The 19,998-nt window shown below is 37.1% G+C and overlaps 1 protein-coding gene across 1 annotated transcript in view; it reads right to left on the bottom strand.

Moving 5' to 3' along the window:
• The window catches only part of SPAG17 (sperm associated antigen 17), a gene marked incomplete at both ends in the record, with an annotated part of 210,593 nt that overhangs the window by 60,040 nt on the left and 130,555 nt on the right, over nt 1-19,998 (bottom strand). The window contains 8 exons of the mRNA XM_081307538.1: nt 1,822-1,981; nt 3,654-3,832; nt 6,704-6,821; nt 9,968-10,143; nt 12,610-12,723; nt 16,084-16,242; nt 17,161-17,272; nt 18,424-18,666. Of these exons, the coding sequence (XP_081163664.1) occupies nt 1,822-1,981; nt 3,654-3,832; nt 6,704-6,821; nt 9,968-10,143; nt 12,610-12,723; nt 16,084-16,242; nt 17,161-17,272; nt 18,424-18,666 (1,261 nt within the window). The remainder of the gene's footprint in view (nt 1-1,821; nt 1,982-3,653; nt 3,833-6,703; nt 6,822-9,967; nt 10,144-12,609; nt 12,724-16,083; nt 16,243-17,160; nt 17,273-18,423; nt 18,667-19,998) is intronic.

Here is a 19,998-nt window from a genome sequence, read left to right as displayed (position 1 = left end):
TAAAGAAATAAAGATTAAATTATAAGGAGTACAGCTTGGAAGAGATTATTCTATCCTTCCAGGAACTTTAAACATAATTTTGCTGAATAAATTGATATAGTAAATTTAAAAATATGTAAAGATACAGGAAAATTTTGACCTGTGAGACAAATAAGACCTGATGTCTGTTTTGTATAGTTTATGAGGTAATTATTTTTAAAGAAATTTCTAAATAGATAAAAAAATCAAAAGGATAACATTTTATGACACTTGAAAATTATATGAACTTCAAGTTTTAGTGTCCATACTTTTATTGGAACAGAGCTAAGCCAAGGCTTATTTAATAATGTATTATCCAGGGCTATGATTAAGCTCCAATGGCAAAGTGAAGTAATTATGACAGTGACCATATGGCTCACAAAGTCTAAAATATTTACTATCTTGTTCTTTACAGACAAGTTTACTGAAATCAGACACAGATCTGGACAAGACAACTAACAAGTTTTATCTAATGAATATAGAGAACACTGTACAATATAACTATAGGATACTTGTTATTTTCAAGCACAGGATTTTTTTAAAACCTTGACTGTATATGATGCTATAAATTACATTTCAATACCTTTAAAACAATTAGTTTAAAATCAATTTTATATATATATATATATATATATATATATATATATATATATATGGTGCGATGTTACATCGTGTACAACCATACAAATGTAAAGTTGTGCTGCGATTGTGTACAATGAATCAGAATACATTCTGCTCTCAAATATCCCTAGTTAAAATAAATAACTAAATTTTAAAAAATCAATTATAAAAGCAAACTATAAACAGATTTGGAAAGGTTGGAAGAAGTTTAAATAAGTTGAAAGTCAAAGGAAGAGCTATAATATAAATTAGGTAATACTTAGACCTAAAAAATAATTAAAATACTAAATATTTGTGAAAAGTCACAAAATAAATGAAAACCCAACAAGCATCTCTAAATGTTTAACCTTACCGGTAATCAAATAAGTGCAGATTAGCATAATGATTCAATACATTGATTATCACTAAGGTTGAGTGAGGTTAAAATGATGATAATATCTATCATTGCAAGGATATGAGGAAGTAGATATCTCCCTATTATCCTCGCGGTAGGCGCATACGTGAGAAATACTTGTCAGGACAGCTATCTTGTGATTTCAATTATGGCGGTTGCTTACTCAACAGTCATCCACCTGTTTTTCCCCCATTTTAGTCATGCTCTTCTCCTGACACAAGGGCAAAAATGTCAGACACTTTTTTCGAGGTCTAGGTCCACAGCCAGGTCTAGTCAATGAAATGCAAGAGGAGGTCTACTGGGCATCAGGTGGTCTGGAAATATTTTCCTCCATAATGAAGAGAGACATTATGAGGGGAGTGGATGTATTCTCTTTCTCTCTCTTCTACCTGGAAGCTGCCATATGAGGACTTTATGCTGGAACTGCTGTGCCATCTTGTGATGATGAGGAAAGACCGAGAGCAAACCAGATGTGTTGCTCAGAATTTTGACACCCCTGACCTTCTCAATGAACCCTAAGTAGCAGCCCAGGTGGTATTGCTAATGTTGTGTATGAGTATATAATGGCATAGGAAAAAGTAGTTCATTTTTTATTATTAAGAGAAAAGAGCAGTTCATGAAACTATATATAATTCTGCTATTACAATAAAAATTATCTGTATGTATATGCATATATGTGAATATATTCATAGCAAAGGTAAGAATTATATGCTAATGATATTGAACAGTTATTAAACATCTCCAGACTATATTAAAACCAGTATCAATTGAGAGGCTTTTATTGTCACCTTTCTTTGTGATGGCAATCTCAAAGGGAGGTATTTCTGATTTTTGCTGAGAAGGTGATTCCCTCATCTCTCCGTTATGAAGGCTGGTAGGCATTTCAGGAGAAGAATAAACACGACCTGAATCAGGACTACTGCACACAGTGCCATCTGCAAAGAGGATCTGAAGGGAGAATGAGAGTGCTCAGCATTCTAAGAAGCAAAAAAGAGGTTAGTTAGCAATAAACATTCTGTGTCCAACTGAAATAGATTCAAAATAACCCAAAGAAGAAAGGCTGATGGTACGCCTCCAGACTCAGCATCACAAAGTATGTTACAGAAGGGTAGATTTGGAGCTCAAAAATAACAGCTTAATAATCAGCATGATAATAGGATTTTCTATTTTCCATTTACCTTCTGGTTGGTTTCTTTTCACTTTCCATTTTTTGTTGATTTAGGTTTTTCTTCCTCCCATTCTTCACTCTTTCCCTATACATCTCAAATTTTCAAGTGAGTATATTTAAAGATATACATGTACTTACATGTGTAGTTTTTACTAATATCTACTTAGTATGTATGATATTTTTAGGGTACTGCAGATACATATTTCTATCAGTATCAGTATGGATAGCCTCTCAATGAATATGACAAGAAAATCAAATGTGTATCAGGTTCTTATTTTTTTTTTATAGGTAACTGGTTCCCTTCAGGAGGTTTTAAAGCTTTTCTTTCTGTGCAGTCTTAAAATTGCATGATGACATATTTATGATCTTTTAAAGATTGATTAGTGTCAGTCCTGATTGGCACTTGGTTGATCTATGTAAACTGAAGTATTTTTTTAAGTGTTGGGGAAATTTCTAATGTTGTTTTTTTTTCATTATTTCCCTCCCTTTATTCTATTTTTTTTCTTCTAGAAATTCTACTACATATATCCCTTTTCCACATCTTTTTTTCCAATCTTCCTCATAACCCACCCCTTACTCCTTGATCTTTCACAATTATTTTTCATTTATAAGCACTCTTTTTATCCCCATAGGATTTTTAAGTTTCTATTTGTTGAGAAATTATTGTTCTCTCAAGTCTCTGCCTATGTTAATTAATTTTTGTTGTTTATTTATTCTTATATTTGGGTGATTTTATTAATTATTGAAATTTATGCTTTATTTTCATGAGGTTGGTTTCCCTCCAGGTTGATAATTCCTAGGTATACTGTCTCAGTTCTCATTGGAAATCACTTGTCAATTCTTGGTGGGGTAATGTTTGTTTTTAGGAACTCCACCCTTGTGATCACTGTGATAGGGTGGGACAGGGATCACAGCTTCTTAGCCTCATGTTCCCAACCTCCAGATAGTAATAAGTAATCTGAAGAACTGCCCTGATTTTCTGAATCCGGAGGTAGAATACATGTTCGAACTCTCATGTTGATTTTTACAGTTTTTCTCTCGTACATGCTTTAAACTTGGTTCTTGTTTCTCCATCAATCTGATCTGATCTGACTTGCATTTTCTAGGAATTTTCCAAATATTCTGATCTAATGGTGATACATTTTGTTATTCTTTAATACTTTCATGGATTTATTACCTAAAAGCATTTTTCTGTTACTTTCAGGTGACTTGAGAGGGAGAGGAGGTACACACTATGTTCAGTCTGCAATCTTAGATCATGCACAGAAATGGCAAGTGTACTTGTCGATTGTTTTGTCTAGATGGTGTTTTCTTCCTTGAACTAATCTACTCTTTATTTCTTGTTTTAAGGTGTCATTCTATTCTATTTGTTCTCTTCCCTGCTGGAGTACTTTTCCTTACTTGTAGTCTTTGACTTTGTAGTAGAATAGTTTGTACAATGTATTCTTTTACCTGTGTGGATCCATCCAACATATACTTGACAACGGTGCCTTGACTGGTGATAACTCTTGATACCTCCTGGTCCACAGGTGGCGTCACTGTCCTGTAGAACTGAGAGTGCTTCAACTTCTCTGGGTAACTCTGACGGATCATGATGTTCCAGGTGGGCTCCTCAGCTACAACATGCTGATCTTAAAAAAAAGAAAAAGAAAAAGATTAAAAGCTACTCTGCAAACTGGGCAATGCTGAGAGGCTAGGAGTGATTTTCTTACTTAACTATTTTCATCCTTTTGTCTGCATCTGAATGAAAGCTCAGTTTCCATTCCCTGACAGATGGCCCAGAGAACTGGTTCCTCAGTGACCTTGTTGCACTTAATTGTAGTGAATAAGGTCATCTGTAAATGCATGATAGGTACCTTCTCTGTGAATAAGCCATTCTCTGTCAGGAAGCCCAGAACATCTCAGGGCAAAATTATGAAGGAAGAAGAGTTTTGCTATACTGGGTGTTTTCATTGTCTCTCTTTTGGTATTTTTCTTTCTCCTTTGAGTAAATACACAGTGGGTACACATTGCTACCAGGGTGTTGCCTGGTTGCTCAGAAGCCCAGGGAAGTCCCTCGCTCATGTCCTTCCCAAGTCACCCATCATCTTTCAAATTTAACACAATCCCCTCACACTTCACCAGACCCAGACTCCTCTCAGTGTTCTGCTGTTGGCGAACAAGGAGGAAAGCACCTAATATGCTTCTTCAAAAAGAAAGTACTAGCTGGGCACAGTGGTGCACACCTGTAACCCCACTGGCTCTGGAGGCTGGGGCAAAGTTCAAAAACAGCCTCAGCAACTTAGCAAGGTCCTAAGCAATTTAGTGAGAACTGTCTCAAAATAGAATATAAAAAGGGCCGGGGATGTGACTCAGTGGTTAAGTGTCCTTGGATTCAATCCCTGGGGCTATTATGGAGAAATTCTGGCATATAGTGCCTTTTCTGCTTTTGCTAATTTAATGATTTCCTTTAAATTTATAATGTGGTTTACTGCAGCCTTAACCAAAGGAGTTAAGAGGTAGTGATGAGATTTTAAGAACTCTATCAGGATAGTGGGGAATTATTTCACAATGAGGGCCCTTCATGACACCCCTCAAATTACAGAAGAAGTAATAGTGATAATATAAAATATTAGTTGATATTTATATATGCCAGGTGCTTGGTATTTGTGTCTTATTCAGTCCACCTCAACAAACTTTTAGACACTTTCATTTCTCAGAGTTTTCAAGTAAAGAAATAGAGCTTGGAGAGGTTATAAGTTTTTTTGTTTGTTTGTTTGTTTGGGGGCATGAGAGATTAAACCCAGGGGTATTTAACCACTGAGCCACATTCCTACTCCTTCTTATTTTTGATTTTGAGACAGGGTCTTTCTAAGTTGCTTAGGGCCTTGCTAAGTTGCTGAGGCTGACTTTGAACTTGTGATCCTCCTGCCTCAGCTTCCAGAGCAGCTCTGTACTCAGTTGAACCATTTTCTTATACAGTAGAAACAACCACCACTACCACAAAACAACAACAACAACAACAACAAACTCCACTAACATTCAACACCCTATTCGACTTTGGAAATAATTTCTCACTGAATTCCAAAATTACCCAGGAGAGAACTCAAACCTAAGCTTTTCCTTCTGATATTCAAGGCTGACCTTAAAGATATTGCTACTTTGGTATTTATGTTATAGATATGTTCATACTTGAAATAGGATGTTCATGATACATGGAAGATTTTTAAAAGATGGCATGTTTCAGGTAGAGTTAATAACCATAAGCTCTACCTTGACATGAAGCTGAGCACAACAGGGTAAATAATAAAAGTAATACAAAAGACAGATGTGACAGGCATAATGCTGGGATTTTATAATAGGATCAAGCAAAGAAACACATCCTGGAACTTAGAAATGATAACCCTCCCAGTATACTTATTGTATCTCAGACTGTGGAAGACACTTAGTGACCACTGAGCCCAGAGGGTCCCATCTTGGAAAATCTGCACCACGAGGGATTCTTAGAAATAGATCAGGGTTACATGGTCTACTTTGAATAACTCAGAAGGCCCAATGAAAAGCAAAATTAAGACAGATTAACTATATATAACTAAATTTATTTTTGGTTGGTGAAACAAATAAAACATTACATTTTTAAAAAATAAGTTGATGTTTTTCTTTGATAGATATACTTTGCAAATGTGTTGTATCAAAAGGAATTAAAATTAAAGTGTGGCTGAGAAAAAATAAATAAGCATTGGTATAATCTAATGTTTATCAGATGAAGAAACATGGTTCAGAAACAGTAAGTGATTTAAATAATCATGTAGTGAGTTCATGCCAGGGCCAGCTTTCGAACTCAAGTCCTAGTTTGGTGCAGCCTTTGCTGAATCTCCTACTTCTACATCAGTGGTTCTCCATTTAAATTATATTCAAAGTCAATTGCCAGTGTGTTACCCCATCAGGTTAATTAAAGAAATCCTACTTGTACTTAGTTGCTCATCTGAATAGGTGAGAAGCCACGTATAGAACCAACAGAAATAACAGAATATATAAATTATATTCTGATACTTGGGAATCAAGCCTGGTTTTCTTCATTGATTTAATGTGCACCCATCTCAATCTACTTGGTGCTCACTGTCCTCTGTTTTGGTGAACTACAATGTGCTGTACCTATGGCCCTCTGGAGAGGCAGAAAGTCAGAGCCACCTGGGAACTGTTAGGAGCAATGGCTTTGCCACCTAGAAATTGAGGAAGTTACTGATCCTCCTAAATCCTCAATGCCTTTATTTTGTAAAATGGAGTTCTTAGTACCCAGATCATAATATTTGTATTTTTCCATATATATATCAAATACTCAGAATTCAGGCAAAGTATATGTTTGAAAATAATCATCATTATCATTTTCATCATGTAAAAATAATCTATCCTTCATTTGCAACAAAAGGTAGTGATAGGAAAATAGACACTTTCAAATGCTAATCTGTTTTCTATAAGATGCTGGCTCCCTGGCTCCCTGCCCCACCCCAGCTAGCACTCACCTGTAGTCTCTTGCCCAATGAAGGTCACTAGGAGCCCACTGGGACAAGACACATTTAGGTTTTGGAAGACGGGAACATAAGGAGTCTCTTGTACAACAGGTTCTGGTTCTACTTCTTCCTGCAAAGAATTTTGCATGTAAATAATTGCCTGTCATTCTCTAAATGAGCTATTACTTATTTTGATTAAGAAAGGTCTTGGTGAGTGCTTATGACATAACTTGTGAACTAGACCCTGCAATAGATCCTGAAAGGATACTGAGTCATTGCCAAGGTGAAGTTTATGTTCTTCTTGTAGACTGGCAAATAGACAGGTGAGAAAATGATATGATGGTACCAAATGGCTGGCTTATCTTTCCTCGGGAAAGGGAGATATTAAAGTTAATGAAAATAATTGGGAAAGGATTTGTTATGATTTGGACCTGGAATGTCTCTGAAAAGCTCATGTGTTCAAGGCTTGGTACCCATGCAGCGATATTCAGATGTGGGGTTTTTGAGGAGTGACTGGATCAGGAGTCCTTTGATATCATCAATTGACTGGTCTGTTGATAGGTTCATAACTGAATGGACTATTGGGAGGTGGTGAAAACTGTAGGAGGTGAGGCCTGGTTGGAGGAAGTAGGTCAATGAGGGTATACCCTGGAAGGATTTGTCTTGTCCCTGTCCCACTCCCCACTGCTTCAGGGTTGCCATGAGCTGAGAAGCTTTCTTATTCCATGTCATTTTCCCCTGATGTTCTGCTTCATGTCAGATCCAAAGCAATGATCAATTGAAAACTCTTAAAACTGTGAGTCAAAATAAATGTTTCCTCCTTTAAGTTTATTCCCCCCCTCCCCAGATATTCTGTGACAGTGATGAAAAGCTAATACAGGATTCATGGAGAAAATGGGGCTAAAAAAAGGCCTTGTATAATGCCTCCACTTGGATGTACAAGGTGAAAGGGGAATGCTATGGTCTGAATGCTGGTGTCCCTTCAAAATTTACATGTTGGAATGCAATACCCAAAGTGCAGGCCCACCATGGAGATAGGCCTTTTGGGAAATAAAGCCATCAGGGTTCTGCCTTCATGACTGGGATTAGTGTCCTTATAAAAGAGGTTGAACAGAGTACCCCTCACCCTTTCTGCCAAGTGAGGACATGTAGAAGGTGCCATCCATGGGACATCAAGTCTGCCCCACCTTGGTCTTGGGTTTCTCAGCCTCTAGATCTCAAGCAATAAATTTCTATTATTTGTAAAATAACTCAGTCTAACATATTTTATAATAGCAGCTCAAAAAGACTAAGACAGGTGGAATGTGCAGGAACCAGCATATCTTCTGCACTTTTTAGTGTAATTTTTATAATTAGGTGCTAAAGTTATTATGCTAATATGGTGTTTGCATTTATATTTTTATAATGAACACGCATTGCTTTTGTAGCAAGTAAAAACACTAAAAGGAAAAAAAGATAATAAAAAGTGATTTATAAGTTATAAGTTAATGACAGTTTGGGTATATGTCCTTTAAAATTCTAATGAATTCTTGGGCAGAATGTCCAAATTCTTGCTTGAGTAAATGTACAACTCCTAATGATAATCATTTCAGCTTTTCAGTTGGTTCTCTAAATACTATCTAATTGCTATATCCATCTTTTCTAAATAGTTTTCTATTGTAGATCATTTAGATTTTTCTGTCTTTGTTTCTAATAGAGGAAAAAATATGCATGATTAGCTAAAAATTAAAACTGAAAGCAAAATTAAGAGGAAAAAGGCTTATGAAATTCTGTAGAATGAATGGCAAAACACAGACCTGCCATGTCAAATTTATCATGACACACAAAATCAGTAATGATCTTCTCTGACCCTTCTATTATCATCAATTTTTAAAAATAATGAGTGAACGGATTTGTGTGCTACCAAGTTTCTTTGGACTAAATTCATTTTAAATGAATTATCTGTGGTTATTCTGTTCAAAATTTGAGCTCTTGATTTAAAAAAAGGTCAAGTCACCTGGCATAAGAAAACACATTTGGTATAGCTATGTAAAAATGGTGCAAAGGCAAATTAACATTTAAACCTTAAAAATTTTAAAGGGTCAGACTGTGATATCCAGGTTCTTGAGCATTTTCACACTTTTTTTTCTTTCTAATAAGTTGATTATTTGTACTTTGTATTTTTAGTGGTAAATATAAAGAATCAAGTAGTTTTCTTGTTGTCCCTCTTTTATGGCTCTCCTTTGAGAGAATTTTGGTCTGTATTCCATTAGCAAAATGTTTAAAATTAAATCCTATGTGTGTGTTTATGTGTGTGTGTGTGTGTGTGTGTGTGTGTGTGTGTGCATGTGTGTCCTATGATGAAGGGCTAGGGTTAGAAGGTCGGCTACCCTTTAACCAGCAATGGGCTGTCCCTTAGTCTGTATGAATTCTCAGCACACCAGTGTCTAAGTCCAAGTCTAACAAATGGAATTGTTTCTGTTGCTTAGTTACAGATCTGTGTCTTCTGATTGTAATTTATCTCCAAGGAGCTCTATAAAGTCATAAATGTAGGAAACAGAAGGAATTTATCTAACAAAAGCAAAGACCACAGTGAGGAAAAGACTGAGTTAAGTTGTTCAGAATCTGAGTCAGTTTTTGTAGGAGAATGTCTCCTAAAGTGAGACTAGACCTAGTAAGGTGAATGGCTGTCTGTCCCAACTTTTTGTGGCAAATTCTTCTAGTTGAAACTATGAGGAATAACAATGTGTCTCTCCAATAAAAAGTATACATACTATGTTTTAGTCATCTTTTTAATTGCTGTGACCAGAAGACCTGACAAGCACAATGGAGAGGGAAAAAAGTTTATTTTGGCTCATGGTATCAGAGGTCTCTGTCCGTCCATGGCTGACTCTACAGCTTTGGGCCCAAGGTGAGGCAGAACATCATAAGTGAAAGAACATGGCAGAGGAAAGCAGTTCAGGACATGACAACCAGGAAGCAGAGACAGCTTTGCTCATCAGAGACAAAATATAAACCCCAGAGGCATGCCCACCTCCTCCAGGCACACACAACCTGCCCACAGTTACTACCCAGTGAATCTGTGTTGATGGATTAATCCTCGGATTAGGTCACACCTCTCAGTCCAATCAGTTTACTTCTGGAAATTCTTGCAATGTCTCAGACATGAGCTTTTGGGGGACACCTCCTACGCAAACCATAACACACTATGATAACACCACTGACAGAAGTAAGGGTTTTTAAAAAGTTAACATTGAGGCCGAAACAATTTGGGAATCTGTGCCAAGATTCATTTACCTTTTTCTCTTCTTCTTTTGGGTGCTCTTCCTCCTTAATGGATTCTCTGACTTTTTCCTTGGTTTTTGCTTTCCCTTTTACTTTACCCTGAGGAATGTTTACTATAACAGGAATTACCGTTGTAGTGAGTGCTGAAGGGATATTCAACATTATATCCAAATTGGGATCCTTTTCTTCTATAAACAGGAAAAGCAAACAAACAAAATAATTGAACATTCATATTTTATATGCTCGTTAAATTTTAACACATCTAAAAATTTTACGCAAGTTGGCAGCAATTTTTGCCTTTTTAGTTGTATGTATTTCATAGGGGTGATATTCACTTAAAAATCGGGATTATAGTTAGAAAATTAGAAAGATTTTATGCTTTAGTATGCTTGATTGAGCCATTATTTCTTGCTCTCGCATCTACAGCGTAAACTCTTTATTGATACAGCACTAAACTTCCATTCATTTATTTGATAAATGAAGCACACTAAGTTCTTGTTAGTCAGCTTTTTGTCACTGTGACCAAAATAACTGAAAAGGACAACTTTAAAGAGGAAAAATTCACATGGAGCTCATGGTTTCAGAGGCTGAGTCCATGTTTGGCTGACACCATTGCTCTGGGCCTGAGGTGAGGCAGTACATCATGGCGGAAGGGCATGTCTGAGGAAAGCTGCTCAGGTCATAGCAGCCAGGAAGCAGACAGAAAAAGAGAGGAATAGGCCAGGTATAGATATAGTCCAGGCCATGCCCCCATGAGCTACTTCTCCCAGCCACGCCCCACCTGCCTCCAGTTACCATCCAGTAGCTCACTTAAATTATCAATCCATCAAGTGGATTAATTCAACGATGAGATTGCAGCTCTCATAATCTAATCATTTCACCTCTGAACATTGTTGCATTGCCTGACATATGGGCTTTTGGGGGACATTGCTAGATCCAAACCATAACAGATCTGAACTCAAATAGCAGAATATAAGGACATATTAAATAGGAATATAATAAATGGTACAAACAAGGGAATCCAGAAAAGAAATGGATTATTTCTGGCTGAGATGATAAATGAAGTTTTCTTGCACTAGATCTATTTTTTCTGTGTTTTAAGAGATTGTTGTTAGGGGGCTGGGGTTGTGGCTCAGTGGTAGAGTGCTCGCCTAGGATGCATGGGGCACTGAGTTCGATCCTCAGCACCCCATAAAGATAAAATAAGGATATTGTGTCCACTTAAAATTGAAAGTGAATAAATTTTTTTAAAAAAGAGATTGTTGTAATCCTGAAATGAGAACTGCTGAAGAATCCTGTGTGGAGCTCCAGAGCACCCCTTTCATCCTGAACTCTGTTCTTTTCTAGGTTCCAGGTCACCACTCCCTAGATCTTGCACTTCTTTGTCAATTTTTCCTCAGTCTTCTTTACTGACTCTTCCTTTTTGTCAACCCTTTAAATGTTTTTAGGTCCTAATATTTATTATGTTCTCAACTCTGGCAGCTCATAATAATTAATTACTTATGAAATTTTTTAAAAAGATGCTAAGACCCTACTTGACCTACTGAACCACACTCAGAAAATTAGGCCCAAGTAATTCTATTTGTGAAGCATTACATGTGATTGTGATATGTAGCCGGTGATGATGGCTTTCATTATATATATTAAATATGTATGATTTCATTCACCACTGGGGCTCCAAGTGCCGTCTACATGATATTGACTCCAGAATTTCTATCTCAAAGCATAACCTTCATTCCCAGTTCCAGATCCACATTCCTAGCTGCTTTTAGACATCTCCTGGTCATGGCACTAGAGACATTTCAAATTCCATCAACAAACAAGATTAGAATGATCCCTGGGAATGTTGTCCCTACAGAAAAAGAACTACATAGTAAGGTGAATGGCTATCTGTCCTAACACATAGTTTTAAGGCTATATAAAATAGGGATTAGCTCTTGATTCTGTAATGCTTTTTTAAAAATATGTTGCGGTTAGATCCCTTTAAAATGCATGAAAACCCACAGATTTCCTAATTGGTTCTTGTAAAATGACATGCCATTTTGCGGTTTGAAAGGAAATAGTTTCCAGTTGGAGAATTTGTTTATTGAAAGTGGGGAAGAGAAATCCTTCAAGATGTCCAATGAATGACTCCTTTAAGACTAATGTCCTGAAACACACTGAGCAGCTCCACAGCACAGGATTCATAAAAAATATTATTCTGTAGAAACCAAGAGGATTCCTTGGGAAATCATGCTTTTTTTGGCACCAACTAATAGAAGTATTTTCATGGGCTAGTTAACAAAGATAATTGGAATATGTGAATGTGTATGTGTGTGTGTGTGTGTGTATGTGTGTGTGTGTGTGTGTGTGTGTGTGTATAATCTTACATGTATATTCATGATTATATGAAAGATTATACACACAATAAATGGTATTTAAAAGCCCAAACATTGTTATTTGCTATAGATGAAAGATTATATATGTACGCATATACTTATATATACCTACACACATACGTATATAATGCACACATACACAACTATATCTCCACCTTGAGCAAAACTATGAGGAGGCGTTAAATCAGAGCAGGTTTATTGACAAATGTGCAATCTGAGGGTGGGAAGGGATCCCTGACCATGGGGCACACATCCCTTCTGTTGTATTTATTTCACCTGGTGCCATTCCACTTGATCCATAGTAACTTATTGAGAGGCAGATTCCATTTTCTAAGGTGGCAGAAAAGGATCCGAACTTGCTGACAGCCATATTCTCTTTCCGTGATACTTCTAAAAGGCAAAATAAAATGAAGGACATTTTCATTTTATTCAAGAAATGTAAGCAAAACACAGCAGGAAGCCTGGGGATAGAGGTCTTAACTATTCTACCACAGTCAGCTTAAAAATAGTTGGGATAGCCCCTACCTTGTACTAAGGATGTCAGAGGAAAGCAAGGTTATGAGGATGAGAACAGGAGACTTTCGTTTTAAGGACTCTAGGTTGAAATGAAAAGAGAATATAAACTGATGAATGGCATAGCCATAAGAATTTTATTGATCTGAATTTTATTGATCCAGGGAAATCTCTGTAATTTCTGCTCAATTTTGCTATGAACTGAAAACTGTTCTTTAAAAAAAATGTATATTTTAAAAAGATCATGCTTAGTGTCAATCAGGGTACAGGGAAATAGGTATTTGCATATATCATTAATAAGATGTATTGGTAGAGACCTGAGGACAAGTGCTTTAAAACAAACCATTTCAGAGAACTAAGGGAAAGAGAGAGGAATATTGGTCATTAAAAAAAATGAACAGAACACGTATGCAGTAAAATATAAATTATGGAAGTAGTAAATATTTGAATTTTTTAAACACATGAGGATATTTTTAAAAGCATTTTTTTGGAATTTAAAACATGCTGCCCCAATCAAACCATTCAGTGTTTGGTAGATGAGTTGAAGGGGAGGATGGTCAATTTTGAGAATCAACCGAGTTTCTTAGGAAATTGAGTGAAAAGAGTATCTGAGAGCCCAGAACTACCATTTAAACAGAAGGAAGGCGTGAAGAAGATATAGGTGTCATAGAGGATAAAGTTTTGCAAATCGTGCACTGCGAAAGGAAAACAGGAACAAAGGAAGGAGAAAGCAATTAAATTAAAAACCAAAGAACATTGCCCTGGCCTGAAGCAGGAGCTTGATTCTCAGGTTACAAGGACTATCAAATTCTAATCCAGAAGTTACAAGACAGCGCAGGTGCAACCCAGAATGATAAGGAGAGAAGAATGAGAATCCCTGTGAGCATCCAAGATATCACTGAAGATGCCCAGGGAGAAAGAAGCATTGAGAGGGGTGCTCCTGAGTGCCTTCTGAGGAAAAGACCAAACAATAAATAAATAAATAAATAAATAAAACCAAACAATAACTAAACCTTTATAAAATGAAAAAGAAGAAAGCAAGCAGTGGTGAGCAATTGCCACTATTCTTCATCTGCCCACCCCCATGTTCCACCCTGTCTGCTGTTGGACAGTTTCATCTAGATTAGACAGCAACAATTTTTTTTTCTGAAAATGGCCAGACAGTAAATATTTTAGATTTTGTGGGCTACACAGAGTCTTTATCACACATTCTTTCCTTTTTTGGTATGTTCTTTTTTGGGGGGGTGGGGGTAGGGGTATTGAAGATTGAACCCAGGGGGCTCTTAACCACTGAGACATATCCCCAGCCCTTTTCATTTTTTATTTCAAGACAGGGTCTCACTAAGTTGCTTAGGGTCTTGCTAAATTGCTGAGGCTGGCTTTGAATTTGAGATCCTCCTGCCTCAGCCTCCTGAGCTACGGGGATTACAGGAATACACCAGCACACCTGGCTCTGTACATTCATTTTTGTAACAACACTTTACAAATGTAGAAAATATTCTTAGTTCATAGGCCATATAAAAACAGATTGTGGGTCAAATATGGGCCAAAGACTCTAGAAAAGAATTAAAGCTTTTTTTTTTTTGAAGTGCAAAAAGATAATCTCAGAATGGAATGTTTAATATTAGAACTAAAAATTGGATATTATTTAAGTATGCAAAAAATGATTAAATTTATATGAATGCATGTACAAATATATTTATTTATTTTGATAGAAATCTGATGATATGTAAAATATGAAAATGCTTAAATAAACTATATGTGTATACCAAGGAAATATTATTAAATCATTAAAGAATCTTGTTTTCAAAGACTATTCAATGAATAGGAAAATGTTCATGATGATAATAAGAGAGAAATACATTATGAACAGTGGCTATCCCTGTCGTGGCAGAATTATACACAACTCTCATCAACATATTTTATATCAGCTAAAACAAAGGAAAATAATTTTTAAAATTCTCTGCCAAATTCCTGGGTACATTCATACTTGTCAAACATTGTGTTCTTATCTTGGGTTTAGAAAATGTCATTATAAGAAAACTTAAAAGTAAGATTTAGTAACTGATACCATCACTATTTGGACTTGAAAACATTTTAATAATTAATTTACCTCCTTTTTCAGGTATGATCCACATTACTTTGGAAAAGAAGTGATCAATTTCCCCAGGTGGGACAGCCTGGAGATGTTAAATGGTGCAACCAGGAAGTTTCATGATGTTTAGTTAGTGAACATCCACCTGTACCTCTCATTCCAAGTACATAATGACTCTCATGACTAAATTTGATTTTTCCCTGGTCCTTGAAACTTAGGAAATTTGGTAGTATTAGAGAGAACTAAGTGATAGAACATAAAAAGCAACTCCATTGTTTCCAGTGAATCCTGGAGAGAAGGCAACTTCAGTAGAAGTCAATTAGTGAGGACCTGAGTCCTAGAGACTGCACCTGCTGCAGGTGCACAAACCAGAATTAAGGACAGAATGGGTAAAGTAGCCAGCCTGGGTAGATGCTGCAGGAGAACTGGATCAAGAGCTGGCTCTGCTAAGGCAGGGGAACCTAATAAGAAGCCCAGTGTAGGCAGGCTGTGTATACAAGTGTTGAGAGCCTTCTGAGGACTTCACTGCGCACCACAGCCTAGTAAATTGGATAAACTGGTGTCTGGGAACTTCCAGTGGTCATTTCTTCTGGTTGATGGCAGAGAGACATTGTGAGCCCTGTTCTGCTCAGCCTATTCCACACAGCACCATGATGGAGTGACCTGCTACAATCACTAGCCACACAGCACTCTGAGGTGTGTGACCAGCCAAGATGCCAATCAACCTGCTGACTGCAATACATCACGAAGCAAGACTCCACCCCTGAAAGCTTATCCCCTGCCTTTGATGTACCTCCTTAAATAAACCAGGTTCTACTTGTTAAGCTCTAGCTCCTGTGTGGACAGCCTTCTATCAGGGGCTCTAACTTTTGAAACCATACTTTCTGACTCTTTGACTTTTGTTCTTCACTAATTATTCTGGACTTTAATTTTGCAGGAGGCTTAACCCTCTGAGCAGGAAAGAATTCCCTGGCAAGGTGCTGGCCATCCCACGATATACAATGAATATAAACATCACATCAGGGGAAAATATATATAAACAGAATGGCAAGACACCTTAGATGTTATCTGGTAATGCTGTGTGTTTCGATCAGGGGGTCTCAAGGATCAACTGGCACTGTTACAAAGATGGCATGGCTTACTTGTTCCCAAACTTTGTTCCTCATCTTTCTCATCTTTCTCTTCTTCTGAAAAATGATCCTCTTCTTGCTTTTGCTCTTTTTGAATTTCCTTCGGGTCTTTTAAATGGATTATAAAATTGTGCTTGTCCTTTATCACTTTCACTTTGATAAAAGTTGGGCCTAAGGAAGAACCACAGGACAGATTTAGGATGCCACACGATGCTCCTTGACAAGAGGTTCCACCAGGGACGGGAAACACCTGGGGACATGGAAGTAAGAGGATGCCTAAAGGAGATCACTTCTCATATCAAATTAGAGAACAAAAACTAAGTTGGCCGAAAAAATGGATGCCTATAATGGACTTTATGGTCCATCAAATGAGGTAATTAATATGAAATGGTATTGTACCTTACAAAAGTTATGAGTGTTAGTTATAGTTGCTGTTTTATAGTAGTTATAAGAGTTCTCCCAACCACCCATTCTCTCTTGGTGTTCTGATTCATTTATCTTCATCTCTCTGTTTTTGTTTTCTTTTGTAATCCAGCCTTTCTTTTCAACTTTGATTGAGCCATCTCTCAAAATTGGTAGGGTTAGGATGAAAATATTGTATTCACTATGAACCATCTGGTATTTTTATGCATGGTATAAATATGCAAATTTTAGTAAGAGCTAAAGGATCAGCACCAGACCCCCAAGCTCTGTGTTCCACAGCCCAGACCAGAAAAATGCTGTGAATTCACAATATGTGCTTGGTTTCTGAGGGAAAAAAAGTGTGCTGTAATTAATATTATTAATCACCTATTTGCTTACTGCAGTGACTAATATACTATTTACTAATCATGTGGAAGTATTTTAATATTCTAACAAGCAGGAATGGTCATATCAATGTATCTGAGCCAAATTCTTGGCTGGCCTATGCCTTGCAGAATCAATTATGATGCAAGAATGTAACATCTGAAAATGTGGAATGCGGTGCACTCATGAACTACAACAGATATGTCAACACTTTCTCCCATCACACTCAGAGGTGCAAGCCCATGATTGTTTGAAATGAATCAACATCTTTCAAGCCATTAACCATCTGCTTTCAAAATGTACCTTTTTCAAACACTGTCTTTTCTACTTCAATCTGTCCTCCATCAGAAGGATATAGATAGTAGTTTGTCCCTGATATTTGGACAGGTATATCTCCCATATTGTATCCATGAAACTGGAAAAGAAAACATCACGGTTTGAGTGTAGAACTGTAATTGATTGACAACACACCTTATCCGTGTTAGCCAACTGAAGTTGCCATAAGCTTAATTTCTGCTAAACAACATGTTTGTCACTCTGTAGACTCAGAGGCCAGGGTCCATACACTCTTTAGAAACTTGCGTGGTGTTATAATGACAGGTGAATTAAAAGAAGCCTGTGGTTTCAAACTGTGTCCACTGGAGCATTATCATCACCTAGTCCTGATCAAATCACTTTACTCTTGCCAGTGCAGTATGAGCAGAAATCTAGTCCTCATTCCCTGGTTAATTTTCTATTTAAAGTGGACTGATTTGCTGAGAAATATTAACATTTAACACTTTAGAAGGTCAGGTGCCTAAGATCTTTTTAATTAAATGTTGTCACTAAAGCTCCAGGTGATTCTGATACATGCTAAAAATCGGAGACTAATTGGTTTAGAATAAAATCTACAAATGACAGAGGCTGTTACATTTTTTTTACCTTTTTTTTCTCACTAGGTTTTCTGAATAAATAGCCACTTAAAGGAGAGTTAGCAAGGAGAAGGTTTTGTAAAAGCCTATAAGCCAGAACAATGGGTGCCTGCAGAGAGGTAACTAACTGTATGTGCTCAGAAAGTCCTCTCCTCTGAGACAAAGTCAGCCTTTATGTGGCCCCATCCTAGTTGCTTATTTGCATATACCTAGATAGACACTCTGTGTCAGATTGCCATCTTTACTGCCCTTATTAATCTAGCTTCATGATACTCAAGAAAAGCTGGCAGCCCCAGGGTCTTCCTATCTTGGTGACGGCTGTAAAGAAGGTTCTAGATATAAGAAGGTGAAATACAGGTTTATGAAAGAAACCTTGCCCTAGAACAATTAGAAATACTCCAAACAGACTTCGTAGAGAATTGATTTTACTTAGTGGTGTGTGCCTACAATCCGAGCCACTCAGGGGGCTGAGGCAGAAGGATTGCAAGTTCAAGGCCAGCCTAGGCAATTTAGTGAGACCTCATCTCAAAATTGAAAATAAAATAAAATAAAAAGATCTGGGGGTGTAGCTTAGTGATAGAGTGTCCCTGGGTTCAATCCCCAGGACTGCCAGAAAAAATAAAAATAAAAAAGAGATCTAGAAAATTGATTTTACCGGGTAAACTCTCTCAGGTTCTGGCTTCTGGATGGGCTCCTCTGGTTCTTGTATGACACTTGTTTTTTCTTCTTTAACTTTGTCCTTGAGAGACGGTTGTTTCTTCAAAGACTTACTACTTTCATCCTTCTCTAATTTTTCCTTGCCTTTCTTTTTACCGGCTTCTTTACTCTTCTTTTCTGCTTTCTTTTCTTCCTTTAAGCGCTCCTCTTCTGCTAACCGATCTTGTTCTTCTTTCCATGCCTGAAAATATATATTTTTTAAAAATGTAAGAGAATTTTTGAGACAAATGAAATATGGGTTATATTAGGGTTCATTTTGGAGAAAACTCAGCATCAATTTTGTAAGTCATGGCTCTAACCAATCAAACCATTGAGCTAGACACCTTGAAGTTATCCTTGATTCTATTTTCTATTTGCACTTGACTTCTGTAATACTAAATCCTGTAAATTCTCCTCAGAGCTCTCTCTTCATGTCACCTTGTTCTCTCATCCTCTGTCATAATTTCCTTATTTCAGATCAGTACTATCTTTAGCCTGGACTGTTGCAGTAGCCTCTTAGCTGGTCTTCCCATCTCCTATTCTTTGCCACATGAGACCAAATCCTCCATTTAGGTCCTAAAGAGGGTTCATCCGCCACGTGGCAGTCTCGATGTTCTCCTGGCACACAATATTTAAAAAACAACTGATACAACAATTTAAAAAGCATTGTAAGGCATATTGAGGCTGCCAGAAAAGTGAAGGACATGAACAAGCCCTCATTCAGTGAGGTAGGTGAGAACTGAAGATAAGTTTTCCCATCCCAACAGCCTAAAACTTGGGTTTTAATTGATCTTGGAGACTAGAGACAAAATCTGGAAGATCAGATCAGAGATCTCTGGATAAAGCTGGTATTTAAAAAGTATATATCACCTTCACTGGGTGAACTAGAAGAATTACTAGAAGACTGTGAGAAATTCTAGCCTGCCTCCTTGGCCCCAGGATTAAGCAGGGGTGGGGTGGGAGTCTTCTTAGAGAACTCCTGTCCATGAGCCTGTCCTCACAGATTGGTGGCCAAAGTGTAGATTGCCATAACACTTCATTTTTAAAAAAGTCGATTATGAGCTCACAAATGAAAATCACAAAACATGAGGAAATAAGCCACTTTGGGTTTGATGAGTCTGAAGAAACAAGCTGTGAAAGTGTAGTGTATCTACAAAGACTACCCACACTAGAATTATAAGAGAATATAAGTTTTTAGTATGCTTAAATTAATAACAAAAAGTGTCAAAAGTAAAGTAAGAAAGGGAGCATCGAAGATGGCAAGCTGAGTGTGCCAGCGTCTCTTAGAAATAGAGCTTTGGAGGAGGTAGTCTCTGAACAGAGAGTGGCTGAGGGGCTTCAGAATAGATGAAAGACATTCATCTTGACATTCAGGAAGGTCAGTGAATCAAAAGCAGGAAATAACAGTGGTGGGCTCAACCTGGCTCATATTGACTTGAAAGATTTTGCTGTTACATTTTTAGGAACTTTGTGAGTCAGTTTCACCATAGCCATCATCAAAAAATAAATTATAGAAATGCACAGTTAACTTAAA

The sequence above is a fragment of the Spermophilus citellus genome (assembly GCF_964194105.1).
Source record: "Spermophilus citellus genome assembly, chromosome: 9".
NCBI lineage: Eukaryota > Metazoa > Chordata > Mammalia > Rodentia > Sciuridae > Spermophilus > Spermophilus citellus.
This window is presented reverse-complemented; position numbering and strand designations above follow the sequence as displayed.